Genomic DNA, 14,722 nt, shown 5'->3' with positions numbered 1-14,722 from the left:
TGGGTTGAACTATGTCCCCTCAGCTTCATATGTTGAAGTCCTAATTCCCATGACCTCAGAGTGTGACTTCATATGGGTAGGGTCACTGCAGATGTAATTGTTGAAGATGAGCTCAACCTAGGTGGGTGGGGCCCCTAATCCAGTAAGACCAGTGTTCTTATGTAAAGGGGACATTTAGACACAGACATGCACCCAGGGAAACACCATATGAAGTCTGGAATTATGTTGTCCCAGCCGAAGGATGGCCAGAAGCTAGCAGAGAGACCTGGAACAGGCGAGTCCCTGGCACCTCCGAGGGAGTGTGGCTCTGTCCCCCCCCAAGCATCCCCCACCACTACACCTTAACCTCAGACTTCCAGCCTCCAGCACAATGAGACAATACATTTCTGCTGTTTGAGGGCAGAACCTGTGGGACTTTGTACAGTAGCCCTAGGAAACTGAGACAGAGGTTATTTTTTGGGGGGGCTATGAGGGACTCCAGCGTTGGGTCATTAGGGTCTTAAGAACCCCTTCACCCCTGCATCGTGCTGCAGCAGAAACTTCTCTTCCCTGCAGCCTCCTGAAAAGAACCACATTACAACCTTCCCAAGGACACCCAGAATTTAAACCTCACTCCTGCACTCTGTCCTTAACTCTTGGAACCCCATCTAAATAATGACACTGCCAACAGTTCCTCTGACTTAGAAGCAACCCTGTTCTCCAAGGTGCCTGAGCACCTACCCCCCCACCCTACTTCCATCTCAGCCACTCCAATCCCTGGATCAGAGGCATCAGAAACAATACATGCCCACTCTCTTAATGCCTTGGTGTCCCTCCCCCCAGGCATGGTGGAAACAGCCTATAAAATGTTTCGACAAGGGGGAAGGGAGTGTCGATGCTGCTGGCTGGGGCCGTTTTGGGGGGTGCTCATCACACTTATCAACCAACATGTTTGCAACAGAGGATAGATTCTTTTTTTTTTTTTTTTTTTCCAGAGGATAGATTCTTTGAAACAAGTCCAGCTAATGAGTGTTCTAAACTACATCAATTAATAGGAAATTCGAGGTAGAGTGAGGCCAACGGATCAGGAGACAATTGCCATTGAAAAGATAGCTTGTTCCTCATCATTCCCAAGAGGACGGGGGCCATGTGGGAAAGTGCGGGGTCTGTCACAAGGAAGAAGGCAAAACCATGGGCAGGAGCCTTTCTGGTGGTTTCTGTGGAAAGGAATGAGTGAGGCAGGGCAAGCAGGTTCAGGACTGGCTGATCTGAATAATCTTAGGGGCTCTGAGGCACAGGGGGCTGTCCCCAGCTCTCTGGTGCCTGGCCTTGGGGTGACTGAGGCAGGTAGACAGTGGCCCTGATGTGAAGAAGTCAGGCATCAGAATTCAGGGAAAAAAGACAATGGTCGAGACAATGAGAAATTCACTCTGCTGGGGGCAGCTGCTGTGTGACCTGTGTCGCTAAAGGTGCACGTCGGTCTCTGAAGCCCATGTGAGGTACACACTTCACAGCCAGCGGTGGAAAGCCTAAACTGTGCGGGGGTCTTGGTGGTCTCCTGCGGTGGGGTGTTCTCACGTGCCCCCAATGCTCTGTTGACACCCCTCACGCTGCAGGACCCAGTGAAGCCCTCGCCCAATCCTTTTGCTATCGCTCAACCTCATCCCTGCCCTGTCCCAGCACTGACCCTGGGGGTTTGTTTTCTGTCCCTCCCTCATCCTGGGTTACACCTTAGAACCACCAGGGACCTTAAAAATCCCCTCCCCTCTCAGCACTCTCGCCTGCAAGATGAGTCACTTCTGTGGGTGGGGCTCTGCTTGGCACTTTTTACGGTTCCCAGGTGATAGGAGGACAGCCACCATACAGCCACTGTCAGCCCTGTCCTTTGGGTCACCTGGCACAATGGGTGGCCTGTGGCAGGTCTGCAGAAATGAAGGGATCGCTTTCCTGAATTCACAGATCAAGGGCTACAGCATCAGTGAACTTTGAATGAGGGCCCTCAGGTACACCCAGGGCAGAAATGTTGGTTTTTCTGACTCTCTTCTTGACTCTTTGCTCCTCTTTGGAGAAGCGGAGCGCCCCAGATGGAAAGGACCCCCGGGCCGTCCTGTGCAGGCAGCGCTTCTGTTTCCACCTGCCTCTTCCTGATGGTGGTGTTAACTGCCACAACCCCGCTCTGTCTCAGCCATCTAGCCGTGTGCCGTGCAGTCCCCCACCCCCTGCTCTAGGTTGGCTCATGACTTGCTTTGCCCACTGGGATGGGAGTTAATGTGACACAGGTACAGACTTGAAGGGTTGGGTTTTCCATGCTCCTGTTTCCATGTGGGGCTGGCCTGCCAGAGGGGGAGCGATGAGAATCAGGGCTGCATTGTCCAGCCAAGGTCAAGGTCTACCTGCTGGAAGCAGGCAACCCTCAGATGTGAGGACAGCTTACATCACCAGAGCTGCCTGGCTGATCCCACCCGACCTCAGTCTTAGGAGCAAGCTCTGCCTACAAGAGCTTAACCCCACAGACTTGTGAGCTTACTAGATGCTCCCTGCTTACACAGTAAAGGCATGTGATTATTTGGAGCCTAACTGTCCCAATAGAAAAGGATGCAACCTTTCCCCTTCCCTTTGCAGCTTTAATCCCCATGCCCTTGAGCTGTGTGCCCTCAGCCCTAACATACACAACCCTTCTTTCCACACTTCCATAAGATGCTCTTTCTTCCTTCAACTTCATTTACCCTTGCTCTGCTTTTGCTGCCGGCCAAGAGACCCCAAATCTCAGAACAAAATCACAGTGCCTGTGGGAGAAGATAAAAGCCCGTCTGAAGGATCAGAAAGGACAGCAGATGCTGGTGGAGCAGAAAAGCTTGTACGAAAGCCTTGGGTTTTGTGTAACCAGAAGAACTTGAATGTTATTACTAAAATATTAATGCTTTTATTTAATTATGTTCCTATTTCATTGTAAACACAGCCAACCAACTTGATCTCAGAAAAAGGAGTCAATGAAAGCCATGATCAAACTCCTTAAATAACAACACATAGCATCTGTTTTGTAAACTTTTTTGTAACGCAATTAACGGAAAGGTTAAGGGGATCTAGTGCTCTTCATGGAGACTATGGTTACTAATACTGTATTGTACTTTTGAAATTTGCTAAGGAGGTAAATCTCAAGTGATTTCAGCATACGCGACATGGAAAGGTTAACAACGTGAGCTGATGGATAGCTAATTAATGTGATTGAGGGAATCACTTCAAAATGTATACATATATACATTAAGTCATAGTGTATCCTTCTAAAAATCACTTTGTGCAACCTAGTGTATACAATTTTTATTTGCTAATCACATCTCAATAGAACTGGAGGTAAAAAAAAAAAAAGGCAACAATGATTTAAAAAAAAAAAAAAGCTGATGAGTGGCCACAGGCTCCTGGGGAGAACTCTTGTGTGTTCTATGAAGAATTCCTTGCTCCTAAATATCCCTTCTTCATTGCCTGAAAAGGCACTCAATGAACTCAACTAAAGTTGAGGAGAGGGGGAATGAGTCACTCACTCTTTAGTATGAAATAATGTTTCAGCGCCGTCTCCCAACACTGAGAAGAGGCAGTCCCATGAAATAGGAGCTTATAGAAGAGTGAGGAGGGGGTGTCCACAGGCCCTTGGTGAGTGTGTGGGATGTTGTGAAGCCAGAGGCAGGGATGAGACACCGTGAAAGCCAATGGGGAGGGGCAGAGGATCGGGCACTCAGAGAGGTAGGGGGATGTCTGGAAGGAAAGTGGAAAAGGGGTGAGTAGAGAGGTGAGAATAAGTGTAGAAGAGTAGGGAAGGGCTGGATAGAGATCCAGAGGTCAGGAATGAGGAAACACAGGGGAGGATACCTGCCCTTGTCCTGGTGTGCAGTGGTTCCAGGAGCCCAGAGGCCAGGGGCTGGCAGGATTGGTCATGAACCAGGGAGCCGACACAGGCCTGGGGCTCATTTCCTCATAGATGAAATGGCTGAATTATTCCTATTGAGCTATGTTCCCACTTTAATTTTGCTTCTGGAAGATATCCAGGGCCCTGGAAGGTCTTTGCCCAAAGGTCTCTATCATTTGTTGGGGCAGACCCCTGCCTTCTGGGACAGCCCTGCCATGTGTCCTGCATAACAGGCCTGTGCCCCTTCTCACAGCCACCTCACCTGCTACTGTGATGCAGCCACTCTGACCCGAGCAGAGAAGGGACAGAGAGAGGGTGAGTAATAGAAGCCTGCTCGAACACCATCTATGTCCTGATGTCATGCTGGTGGCTGACCTTCACAGTCTTGTCTTTCACCTTCACCATGCCTGCAGGGGCACACTGTTTCTGTTACTGCTGGGAAAGCCAAAACTCAGATAAGGGGAGAGACTGGCTTGAAGACACACGGATAGTTGGCGGGGGGGTCAGCTGAGCTCCACATCTGGAGATACTGACTTGTCTATGCTACCTGGGGATCAGCTGATTTGCTGATCAGCTCTACCCAGGTTCCTTGGCAACCTGAGGTCATCACTGGCCTTCCATTCTGGGGGCATAGGAATTTCAACGCACTGCCCTAAAGCATCCAAGCTGGTTTCAGCTTCTAGCATGAGATTCCAGACAAGATTCCACCACTCCCGCTCCACCCCTGAGACCAAGGAGCTCACACAATAGATAGGATTCCCCGACACACACTGGTGACACATACGGGATCCTAGAGGGACTTCTGGAAGGAACCCTAGGCTGCAGCTGCTAGAGGTGGGGGCGGTTCAGAGGAGCCTTGTAGAAGACTCATCCCTGCAGACTCATCCCTGCATGATGCAGCAGCACTTCAGGAAACTCCCCAGCTGCTCACTCCATCCCATCCTCCAGAAAGCCCTTGGTGGATGAGGTCCCCAAAGCAATGCCAGTGAATTTAGCATTCAAGGCTGCTTGAGTGATGGTTCAAGTGATGGTTACCTGCAAAGCTGCTCTAGACTGTCAGGTCAGCCAAGCTATGTGTTGTCGGGCCATGACCTAGACCTATGGTCCTGACTGTGATGGGCATCACATCCCTTGGGGCAAGCCAAAACACAGAGTCTGGGGCTTGCTGAAACAAGGCAGGGAATGGCCTTTGATTCTTATCAAGTCCCCCAAGGGATTGCAATGAGACCAAAGTTGGACATAGTGCCTGGCTTCTCAAGGTGTGGTCCATTGACCAGCAGTGTTGGCTTCACCTGGGAGCTGTTAGAGATGCAGAATCTAGGCCTCACCTCAGATCTACTGAATCTGGGTCTGTATGCACATGAAGGCTTGAGAAGCCAGGAAGAGGGAAGGCTTAGTGGATTACTGCTTTTTGGCTTGCTAGGCATACACAATGCCATTTGATCCCCATGATAATCTGGAAGGTAGACACCATTTTATGTTTCATAGAAGATGACAGTGAGGTTCAGAGAGATAAGTGACTTTTTTGAAGCCAAGGGTCTACAGAGTGGGGAGGTATCCAGCCCTTCCTTTCATTCCTGCCTCTGCCCTGTCATCCTCACACCAGGATGCAAGCAGTTATGCCTTTAGCCATGAAACCTTCAAATATATTGGACTTGACTCACTGCGCAGGACACAGACCAGAAATCACACAGATATGCATCCACCAGAATTAAACAAAACAAGTTCTAGTCACCCCTCAAATCCAACTCCTCAGGACCCCAGTTCCGCAGAACCTCAAACTTCCCACTGAAAGAGTCTCTGGAAAGCATGTATAACAGGCTTACCGTGTTCATCCAGCAATATGTTGTCTGGCTTGATGTCTCTGTAAGAGAAAACAAATAGGCTGACAATGTGATTCCTATTGATGAGCACAAGACAAATATGACGCTTGGGGATAAATGCCGGACAACATCCAGAGTGCCCGTCTCTCCCTTGGCATGAAGGGTGAGCCCAGGGAGCAGAGGAGTAGTTATGATAACACAGTGTCTGTGTTCTTGCTTCTTTCTTGTTTCCCAGAACTGCAAGTAGACTGTGTGAATACTTTCCTCCTGAATATTCTTGACGATTTCTGATTTTGAGACGTCTAGGGGTGTGTATGTTCATTGAGCACCTGGTCTCTGCCAGCAGGTATAGATGCGTCCCCTTTCCCCTGATGTAATGCCGCCCTCCTACATTGTTAAGTCAGCCTCCCAGGGGTTACACTCTCTGCTCTAAAGACATAGGAGGAGGCTCAGGGAAGGTTGGCAACTTGTCCAGGTCAGAGATCAGTCGCACTCAGCCCTCAGTCAGTTTTTGTATGATCTGTGAGCCAAGAGCTTTTACATCTTTAAGGAGTTAGAAAAACAAAACAAGACACACATAAAAAGCAAAAACAAAAGGATGTACAGCAGAGACTAACATGGCTCTCCAAGCCTAAAATATTATCTGGAGAAAGTTTGCTGATCCCTTTTTAGGGTAGGAGCTGGGGACTTTCTGGAAAGTTCTGCTCTACATCACCATTAGAGCAAAAGGCTTCCAGCTCCAAGTTGTGCTCATTCAAGGCAGAGGTTTGCTTTCTTCATTTATGCAACACATGCCTAGCACGATGCCTGTCACTAGTAGATGCTGTCAGGGAAAAATCAGAGTGGGACAGCAGTCAAAGTGTAAGAACAGACGGTACTCAGGACAATTTCAGAAGGGGAAAATTGTCCGCAATTCTGTGCACAGCATGGACAAGGGGGAATGTACAGTCCAGGAGCAGGTGGGGGTCGTGGATGCAATGTTACTAACTGGAAATATTCAGTAGAGAGGGAGCTCTGGCTAAAGGCACCCCAGAGGATTCTTTCATTCTTTCTTTCTTTTTTTTTTTTTTTTAAATTCTTACTTATTTATTTATGAGAGACACAGAGAGAGGCAGAGGCAGAGACACAGGCAGAGGGAGAAGCAGGCTCCATGCTGGGAGCCCGATGTGGGACTCGATCCTGGGTCTCCAGGGTCACACCCTGGGCCGAAGGCAGACACTCAACTGCTGAGCCACCCAGGCATCCCACCCCGCATAGGATTCTTGCTGAAAGCAGGCTGGGGCTCCTGACGTCGCCTGGGGGATGAGGACCTGACCGGGGACAGGGTGGAGAGGGGTTCTGGCTAAACCGACATCACAGGTCCTCACTAAGACGGAACAGTGCAGGGATGAACAGCAAAGCCCAGAAGTTGAGGCCTCATTGCAAAAGCACTCAGAAGAGCCTGGATGAAGTCTGGTTGAGGAGAGAGAGGAAATATGGTTGAGAGAGGATGGAAGAATGAATGTAAAAAAACAAAAACAAAACAAAACCCAAAACTCAACTGATACCTTCAGCCCTGATTTACTTACCATTAACTTGTATACACTTTCCTAAGCTCTGTATTAAAATCACAGACTTGAGAAATGCAAACCCCACGCACTCATTTATAATAAATATCCAATCTTCTGAGACTAATGACAGCTTGCTTCGAAATAAAAAACATTTGCTCCTGAGTTTATCAAATAGTAATTCTACCTGAAATGCACTGCGGTTATTTGTAATCATGTGATGCAAGGTCTATGGCTTTGGGGATGAAAGAAACACTCAACCTTTATATTTAAATTCTTATTTTCATGGTGAATTTTCAAGCCATGAATATTGAGGAGCATTAAGCAAATGCCCCGCCCCCCACCTTGCTGCTGCTGAGTTCACAAAACATCCACAGTGAATAAAGATGATTTCTGAGTCCCCATGGGGGAAATGAGTTGGAGAGCTTACAAAATTAAAACAAAGGGCAGAAGACCCAGAGTCAAAGGTTAGAGCATCAAACCAGCAAGTACTTGGCCCTGTGCCGGGAGCTTCCCCAGAGGGCTCTCAAGAAAAGGGGAAATAAGTACTCATCATGTATGGAGACATAGCAGCAAATGTTTTTGTTTTTTAAATTTAATTTAATTTAATTTAATTTAATTTAATTTAATTTAATTTAATTTAAATTCAACTAATTAACATATAGTGTAGCATTAGCTTCAGAGGTAGAGGTCAGTGATTGATTAGCTGCATACAACACCCAGTGCTCATTCCATCTCGTGTCCTTCTTATTGCCCATCACCCAGTTACCCCGTCCCCCCACTCCCCTCTTCTCCAGCAACCATCAGTTTGCTTGCTGTGATTAAGAGTCTCTTATGGTTTTTCTGTCTCTCTCTTTCTCTGATTTCATCTTATTTTATTTTATAGCAATCCTGTAATGCTTGGCATGAGCTTGTTTGGGGCGTGGGGAGCAGGGACGAGGTGGCCATGGCCCAGGAAGCATGAACCCCAAAATGTTTGCAAGGACCACGACGGGAAGCCACAGCCTCCTCTGATGCTAAAGGTGCCCTCTTGGGGGCTTTACACCTGCCTACTTTTCTACTTCCCTCTCTTCCCTCACTGTCCCTTCTCCCTTTCTCCTTCCTTCCCTCCCTCTCTCCTCCTCCTCTTCCTTTTCTTTCCACCAACATTTTGCGAAGGGGCCCAGAGAGCTGAGGCTGCAGAGGCTCCGGACACAGCCCCTCCTCGTCCCTCCACTGTGGAAGCTCAGAATCCATGGGAGCTGTGGGGGCCGGGTGCCATGTGCTGGAGTGGCACAGATGCTGCAGTGCAGGGGTGAGCACCACAGGAGGGGGCTACTGGGGAACAAAGGGACCAAGGCACTGGGACAGCAGGGATCAGGGTGTCAGAGCCAATCTGAGGTTGGGGGTAGACCTGAGGAGAGGTGGCCCGGTGGAGTGGGAGTGAACAGTCCCCCCCACCAAGATTTCATGTCTACCTGGGACTTGAGAATGTGACTTTATTTGGAAACAGTCTTGCAGATGGAATTAAAGATCTCAAGATGAAAGCATCTTGGGTTTAGGGTGGGTCCTCAATCCAATGGCTTCTGTCTTCATAAGGGAGAAGAGGGGGAGTTGGACACACGGACATGAAGGACAGAAGAAGAGCTAGGGAAGACAGAGGCAGCCACTGGAGAGATGTGGGCATAAGCCCAGGAGCGCTCGGAGGCACCAGAAGCTGCAAGAAGCAGGAAAGGATTCTCCCTGGAGCTTTCGGAGAAGCATGGCCTGGCTGACACTTTACTTCAATCTTCTGGCCAGAAGTGTGAGACAATAAATTTGTGTCATCCTACACCACAGATTTTGTGGTGATTTGCTGCAACGGCCACAGGTAGCTAACACAGGCGGCATCGCAGGAGGGGAGCTGATGGAGGAAGCTGGCCAATCTCAAGTGGCAGCCTGGGTACCCCACAGGCCCGCACCTGGATGGCAAGTCAGTCACAGACAACCCAGCAGTACTCACTTTGCAAATGAAGCAGCAGACTCTGGAGAGGGCGGGTCATTTGACCTGTGATGCTTCCAGCCTAGGGAAGGGGACAAATCTCCCCCTCAAGATTACATCATACCAGTCTTTGCAGGCTGGAGTGAGGGATCCTCCCCTGCTGGCTTTGAAGACGGGGACTGTCATGGGTGAGCGGCCTACAGGGGCGGCAGGTGCCTCTAGCAGCTGAGAGCCAGCAAGTAAACGGGCAGCTGGGGCCTGCTGCCACCAGGGACTGCGTTCTGCCCACAGCCATGGGAGCTTGGGAGAGGCCCAGAAATGGGTGCAGCCCCTGGGCACCTGGACTGCAGCTCTGTGGCATCCTGAGTCGAGCAGCCAGCGGAGCCGTGCCTAGATCCCGACCGATGGAAGGCGAGCGCGTGAACATGGGTTGGTGTAACCTGCTATGCTGGCGGCTATTTGTTATGCAGCAATAGAAAAAGTGCTACGCTAGCTGTATGATCTCGGGCAATTTGAGCCTCATTCCCTCCTCTGGAAAATGCAAACAACCCCTCTCTGACTCTTGCAGGGAAAATACAACAAGGTGTATTTTGCTGGCACGGCTCCCACGCTGAAGAAGCGCAGAAAGGACAGGTCACCATCCTGCTGTTGAAATGGAGCTGGGGAGCACTCAGGAAAGGTGCTTTTGGGAAAGTGAATTAGATGTCCTTTGAGGCACCTGGCTGATTTTTTTTTTTAAGATTTTATTTATTTATTCATGAGAGACACACACACACAGAGAGGCAGAGACACAGGCAGAGGGAGAAGCAGGCTTCATGCAGGGAACCCCATGTGGGACTCGATCCAGGATCTCCAGGATCACACCCTGGGCCAAAGGCAGATGCTCAACCACTGAGCCACCCAGGTGTCCCCTGGCTGACTCTTGATTTTGGCTCAGGTCGTGATCTCAGGGTCACACAGGGCTCTGGGCTCAGTGGGGAGTCTTGCTCTCCCTCTTTCTCTGCGGCTCCCCCAACCTCACGTGCACACCCTCTGTGGACTTCCCCCTCTCTCTCATAAATAAATAAATAAATAAATAAATAAATAAATAAATCCTTTTTTTTTAGAAAAAGGATCTCTTTCATAGAAGACTCACCAGGCTGACTCCAGCAAAGCCGCACAGAGGAGCCAGAGAGCTTGAGTCACTTGGGATTTAATAAGAATAGCATTTTATGGGCAGAGGATCTTATCAGAGCCACAGGGTCGCGGGTTTCAGGGCCATTCCCTCCAGCTCTATTTTTCTCATTGATGGTATCTCAGCGCTAGCGCGTCATCCTGTTCCAAATGGGCTCCTGCGTTCAGAAGGCGCATTAGGAGCTCTGCGTGGATGGAAGGCTGTGACGATGTTTTCTGAGGACAGGCCCATAATTTCAGAGCCGGGCAAACTGGCACTTTGATGGAAAGTATGCAGGCGAGGCTATAAAACCCGGTTCTTGCTCTTGAATTATTCTCCAGCCCCCAAATAAAACAAAGCATAAAATGTCAGCTGGGCTATTTAAAAAAAAAAAAATAGCACAGAAGTGGCTCTGATCTCAACTGCAAGGGAGGGCGGTGAGGACATTTCTGCAAGTGTCCCTTTGCAGGCGCCTTGGAGTATCCTCCGTCACCAATCTTACGTAGCAATAAAGACAAAACGTGGAGAAGAGCCACATTTGTGAAATGAAAGCTGTGGCTATCTTACCACCCGAGGAAGGGATGCGCAGTTGGCGAGTGGGAGGTAGCAGGTGGAGGTGGGCAAAGAGGAGTCCTGAGCCTGCCTCTTGCTGGCCCCGTGGTCTTGGCACACCGCCCGGCAGGGGCTCGGCTTCCTCACTCCTAGTTGGATGATGCACACCACATGCGGTTGTGGCGAGGCTTTGTTGGCTTTGGTCATGTTTATTCAGTCATGGTGTTAAAGCACCTCATGTACATCCTGTTACAGAAACCTACCTTTATTGTGTTTTAATTTAATTTTTTTTATTTGAAAGAGAGAGGCATGAGGGGGGTTAGAGGGAGGGGGAGGAGCAGACTCCCCGCTGAGCAAGGGAGCCTGTCATGGGGCTCCATCCCAGGACCCAGAGATCATGACCTGAGTCGAAGGCAGACACTTCACCGACAGAGCCACCCAGGCGCCCTAGTGTGTTTTAATACATACATTCAATGAGCCAGTTGTCTGATCCAGAAATTTCTGTGGCTCCCCACTGTTCACCAATGAATAGCACGGAGGGCACCAGGGCAGCTCTGGGCAGAGGGAAGACAGGCCTTGCTGGAGCAGTCGGCAGAGGCTGTGGTCAAGGGAGATGAGTTTATAGGGCTGGGTTGGGGCCACCTGTGAAGGGCATTATTTGATGAAGAAGCCGACTTTAGGTGGTTAGACCTCAGAGAGAGCTCTTGGGTTTCCCCTCTGGTCTGTCTGAATGCCAGTGACCCTGCTTGACCACAGTGAGGGTTTAGGGGAGTGAACAGCACAGGGCCAGGCCCAGGGCGGGTCATGTTTATTGTTACCAGAGGAGGCGCAGACACTTCAGTGTGAGGCCAGGCTAACACAATGGGCCCCTGGGGAGCGCACAGAGGCATCTGTGAGGCTCTGCATGGACTGGTGGGGGTCACCCTGGTTGCTGACCTCCATCATACCAGCTTGAACAGGACCTTTCACTCATCCAGAAGCAAGCTGACGTGGGACAGGAAGCTGAGGACTTTGGTTCTCACACTTTGGATCTCACTATATTGGCATGGACTGTTTTAGAAATAGGGAAAAAAAATGATGGAAGTACGCATTGTTGCTACTCAAATATTACTTTTCTCCTGTGTGTCTCCTGCTTCCTGTGGAAGGCAAGGACCATGGACAAACGGCAGCCCCCAAAATAATGCACTAATGTTAACAACAGTCACATTAACAGATAACCTGTATTGTCTGCTCATCATGTGCTGGGGCAATTTCTTGCACTTTACATGGATTTAACACAGACTGTGGCTCCTCTCCATCAGGTACGAGGGCAGCGCTTCCTACGTCACCTCATTGAGTTCTGATACTGCTCCCATCTTACTGATGAACAAAGAACTATTCACAGGTCAGAGTTCACATGTTGGCAGACCAGACTCAATTCTTTTTTTTTTTAATTTATTTTTTATTGGTGTTCAATTTACTAACATACAGAATAACCCCCAGTGCCCGTCACCCATTCACTCCATGGGGCCTGGCCTCTAGATCAGTGTTCTCTGGCTGGGAGGGAAAAAAAAAATCTCAAGAAAAAAAAATGTGTGAGTCCCTGGAATCTCAAATAGGCAGTCATCACAGCAGCATATACATAATAAGTATCTGATTTGATAAATACGATTACATTATTCGTATTTCAGGATACGTTTCTTTATTACAACACCCACACGCAAGGTTGTATTTCTTTTTTAATAGGACCCGAATGGCTTTACAAAGCATAAATCTGACTCTGTCCCTTCTTACATAAATCCCCTTAATGGCCCTCTGGTACCTACAGCACCGCTGGGCAGTTCTAGCATCATCTCAAAAATAAAAAGTGAACACTAGAGATGTGGTTGTCAACTTGTAAGCCCATCAGCTGGTGGCATTATAGAAAACAGCCAAGGACCCTTTTGTCCCGGTGGTACAACAAGAGGGGAACAGGAGCCTTTCTCACCTAGAAGAGTCATAAGGACACAACGCAGAGTGGGGTGCGGTGGTCACAGGCCCAGGACCATCCGTGGACACGTGTTTAGAAAGCCCTAGCCAAGGCCAGAGGCCAGAGGCCAGAGGCCAGAAGCCAGGGCCCATAAGGCTCTTTCTGAGCTGGCCAGTCAGCCTGTCCCCTGCATGCTGCAGCCCAGCAGAGCAGACCATGCATGGTGCCCTGTGTCCTCCGACTTTCCCCCTGCCCCGGCTCTCAGTGACGTGCCCTCCCCACAACCACCCGTCCCCGAAGCTGCAGGTTTTAGGACACGGTTCAACTGCAACCTCCTCCTGGAATACTGCAGTGGATCAAATAGTGTCCCCCAAATTCACCTGGCACCTGTGAATGGATGTCATTTGCAAATAGTGTCTTTGCAGAAGTAATGAAGATGAAGTACTGGTTTAGGTGAGCCCTAAATCCAACAACTGGTGTCCTTATCAGGAGAGGAAAAGACATGGAAGTGAACAGAGAAGGTCGGGTGAAGACAGAGGTGAAGCCCGGAGTGGGGCATGCACAAGCCAAGGTCTCCCAGAACTGCCAGGCGCCAGGACAGAGGTATGGGATGGGTTCTCCCTCAGAACCCTGAGAGGAAACAAGTATGTCAACAGCTTGGTTTCGGACTTCCAAACCACAGGAGAATAAATTCATATTGTTTTAGCCATCTGGTTTGTGGGACGTAGTGTCGCCTTGGCCCACGGCCCCTCCCTGTGTCCCTGTGTCCCAGCCTGATGGCGCAGCCTGGCATCACTCCACCACTCATCCTGAGGTTTCCAGGCACTTAGCATGTGCTGCTTCATTTATCCTCATAAACCTGCATTTGCTTCCTGGGGCTGCTGTAACAAGTTACCGCAAACCTAGTGACCTAAAACAAAACAGATTTTTTTTTTTCTCATACAGTTCTAGAAGCCAGAGGTCCAAAAATAAGTCTTCAGAGGCTAAAATCAAGTGTCAATAAGGTGTATTCCCTGGACGCTGTAGGCGGGAGTCTGTTTCCCTCCCTTTCATCTTCTAGAGGTACTCCCGTTCCACGACGGGCGGCCCTTCCTTGCCTGCCCTCAACCTCCCATTTCTGTCGGCACATCTCCTACTCCTGACTCTGACCGTCCTGCGTCCTTCTTAAAAGGACACCTGTGGTCATACTGGACCCACCTAGATGATCCAGGATAATTTCCCCATCTCGTGATCCTTAATCACACATGTAAGTCCCTTTTGCTGTATAAAGCTATCACATTCACAAGCTTTTGGGGGATTAGGATGTGGCATTGTTGGAGGGGGGCATGATCCAGTCGCATTGAAATCCTAACCCCCAGGACTCAGAATGTTACTGTATTTGGAGATGGGGTCTGTAAAGAAGTAAACAAGGTAAAATGAGGTCATTGGGGCGGGTCCTCATCCAATTTAACTGGTGTCTTTATCAGAAGAGGAAGTTAAGACTCAGACACGTAGAAAGGAACAAGCATATGCGGACATGGGGAGAAAGTGACCAGCTACACGGAGAGAGGCTTCAGGACAACCAACCCTGCTGACACCTTGATCTCAGATTTCCAGCCTCCAGAATTGTGAGGAAGTAAATTTCTCTTTTATAAGCCATCGCAGTCTGCGGTATTTTGCAATGGTAGAGCCCCAAAACTCATATAGGTAGGCAGTATTGTTATCCCTGTCACTGGCCAGTAAAATCAAGGCTTCGTGCAGAAAGGTCCCAGGGTCAACCCACGGTAGAGCCAGGACATAGCAGTTAGAGACCCATGTTTCGGCGTAAGGCACGGAGACATTCTATAAATGTACGCATGGCCTAGTAAGGTAGTTCTGCC

At 49.3% G+C, this 14,722-nt stretch overlaps 1 protein-coding gene and 1 long non-coding RNA gene across 3 annotated transcripts in view; one reads left to right on the top strand and one right to left on the bottom strand.

Annotated features, from left to right (window-relative positions):
• STK32B (serine/threonine kinase 32B) overlaps positions 1-14,722 on the bottom strand; it is a 387,142-nt gene that overhangs the window by 69,258 nt on the left and 303,162 nt on the right. For both annotated transcript variants that reach the window (XM_077878608.1, XM_077878617.1), the window contains exon 5: positions 5,707-5,744. In XM_077878608.1, coding sequence (XP_077734734.1) covers positions 5,707-5,744 — 38 coding nt within the window. The remainder of the gene's footprint in view (positions 1-5,706; positions 5,745-14,722) is intronic.
• LOC144301491 (uncharacterized) lies at positions 111-9,868 on the top strand. Its single transcript, XR_013368308.1, has 3 exons — positions 111-274; positions 8,137-8,544; positions 8,829-9,868. It is a non-coding gene; the product is annotated as an uncharacterized LOC144301491 (long non-coding RNA).

Source organism: Canis aureus, chromosome 2 (assembly GCF_053574225.1).
Source record: "Canis aureus isolate CA01 chromosome 2, VMU_Caureus_v.1.0, whole genome shotgun sequence".
Lineage (NCBI taxonomy): Eukaryota > Metazoa > Chordata > Mammalia > Carnivora > Canidae > Canis > Canis aureus.
Note: the sequence above shows the minus strand (reverse complement) of the source record. Positions and strands in the feature narration are given on the sequence as shown.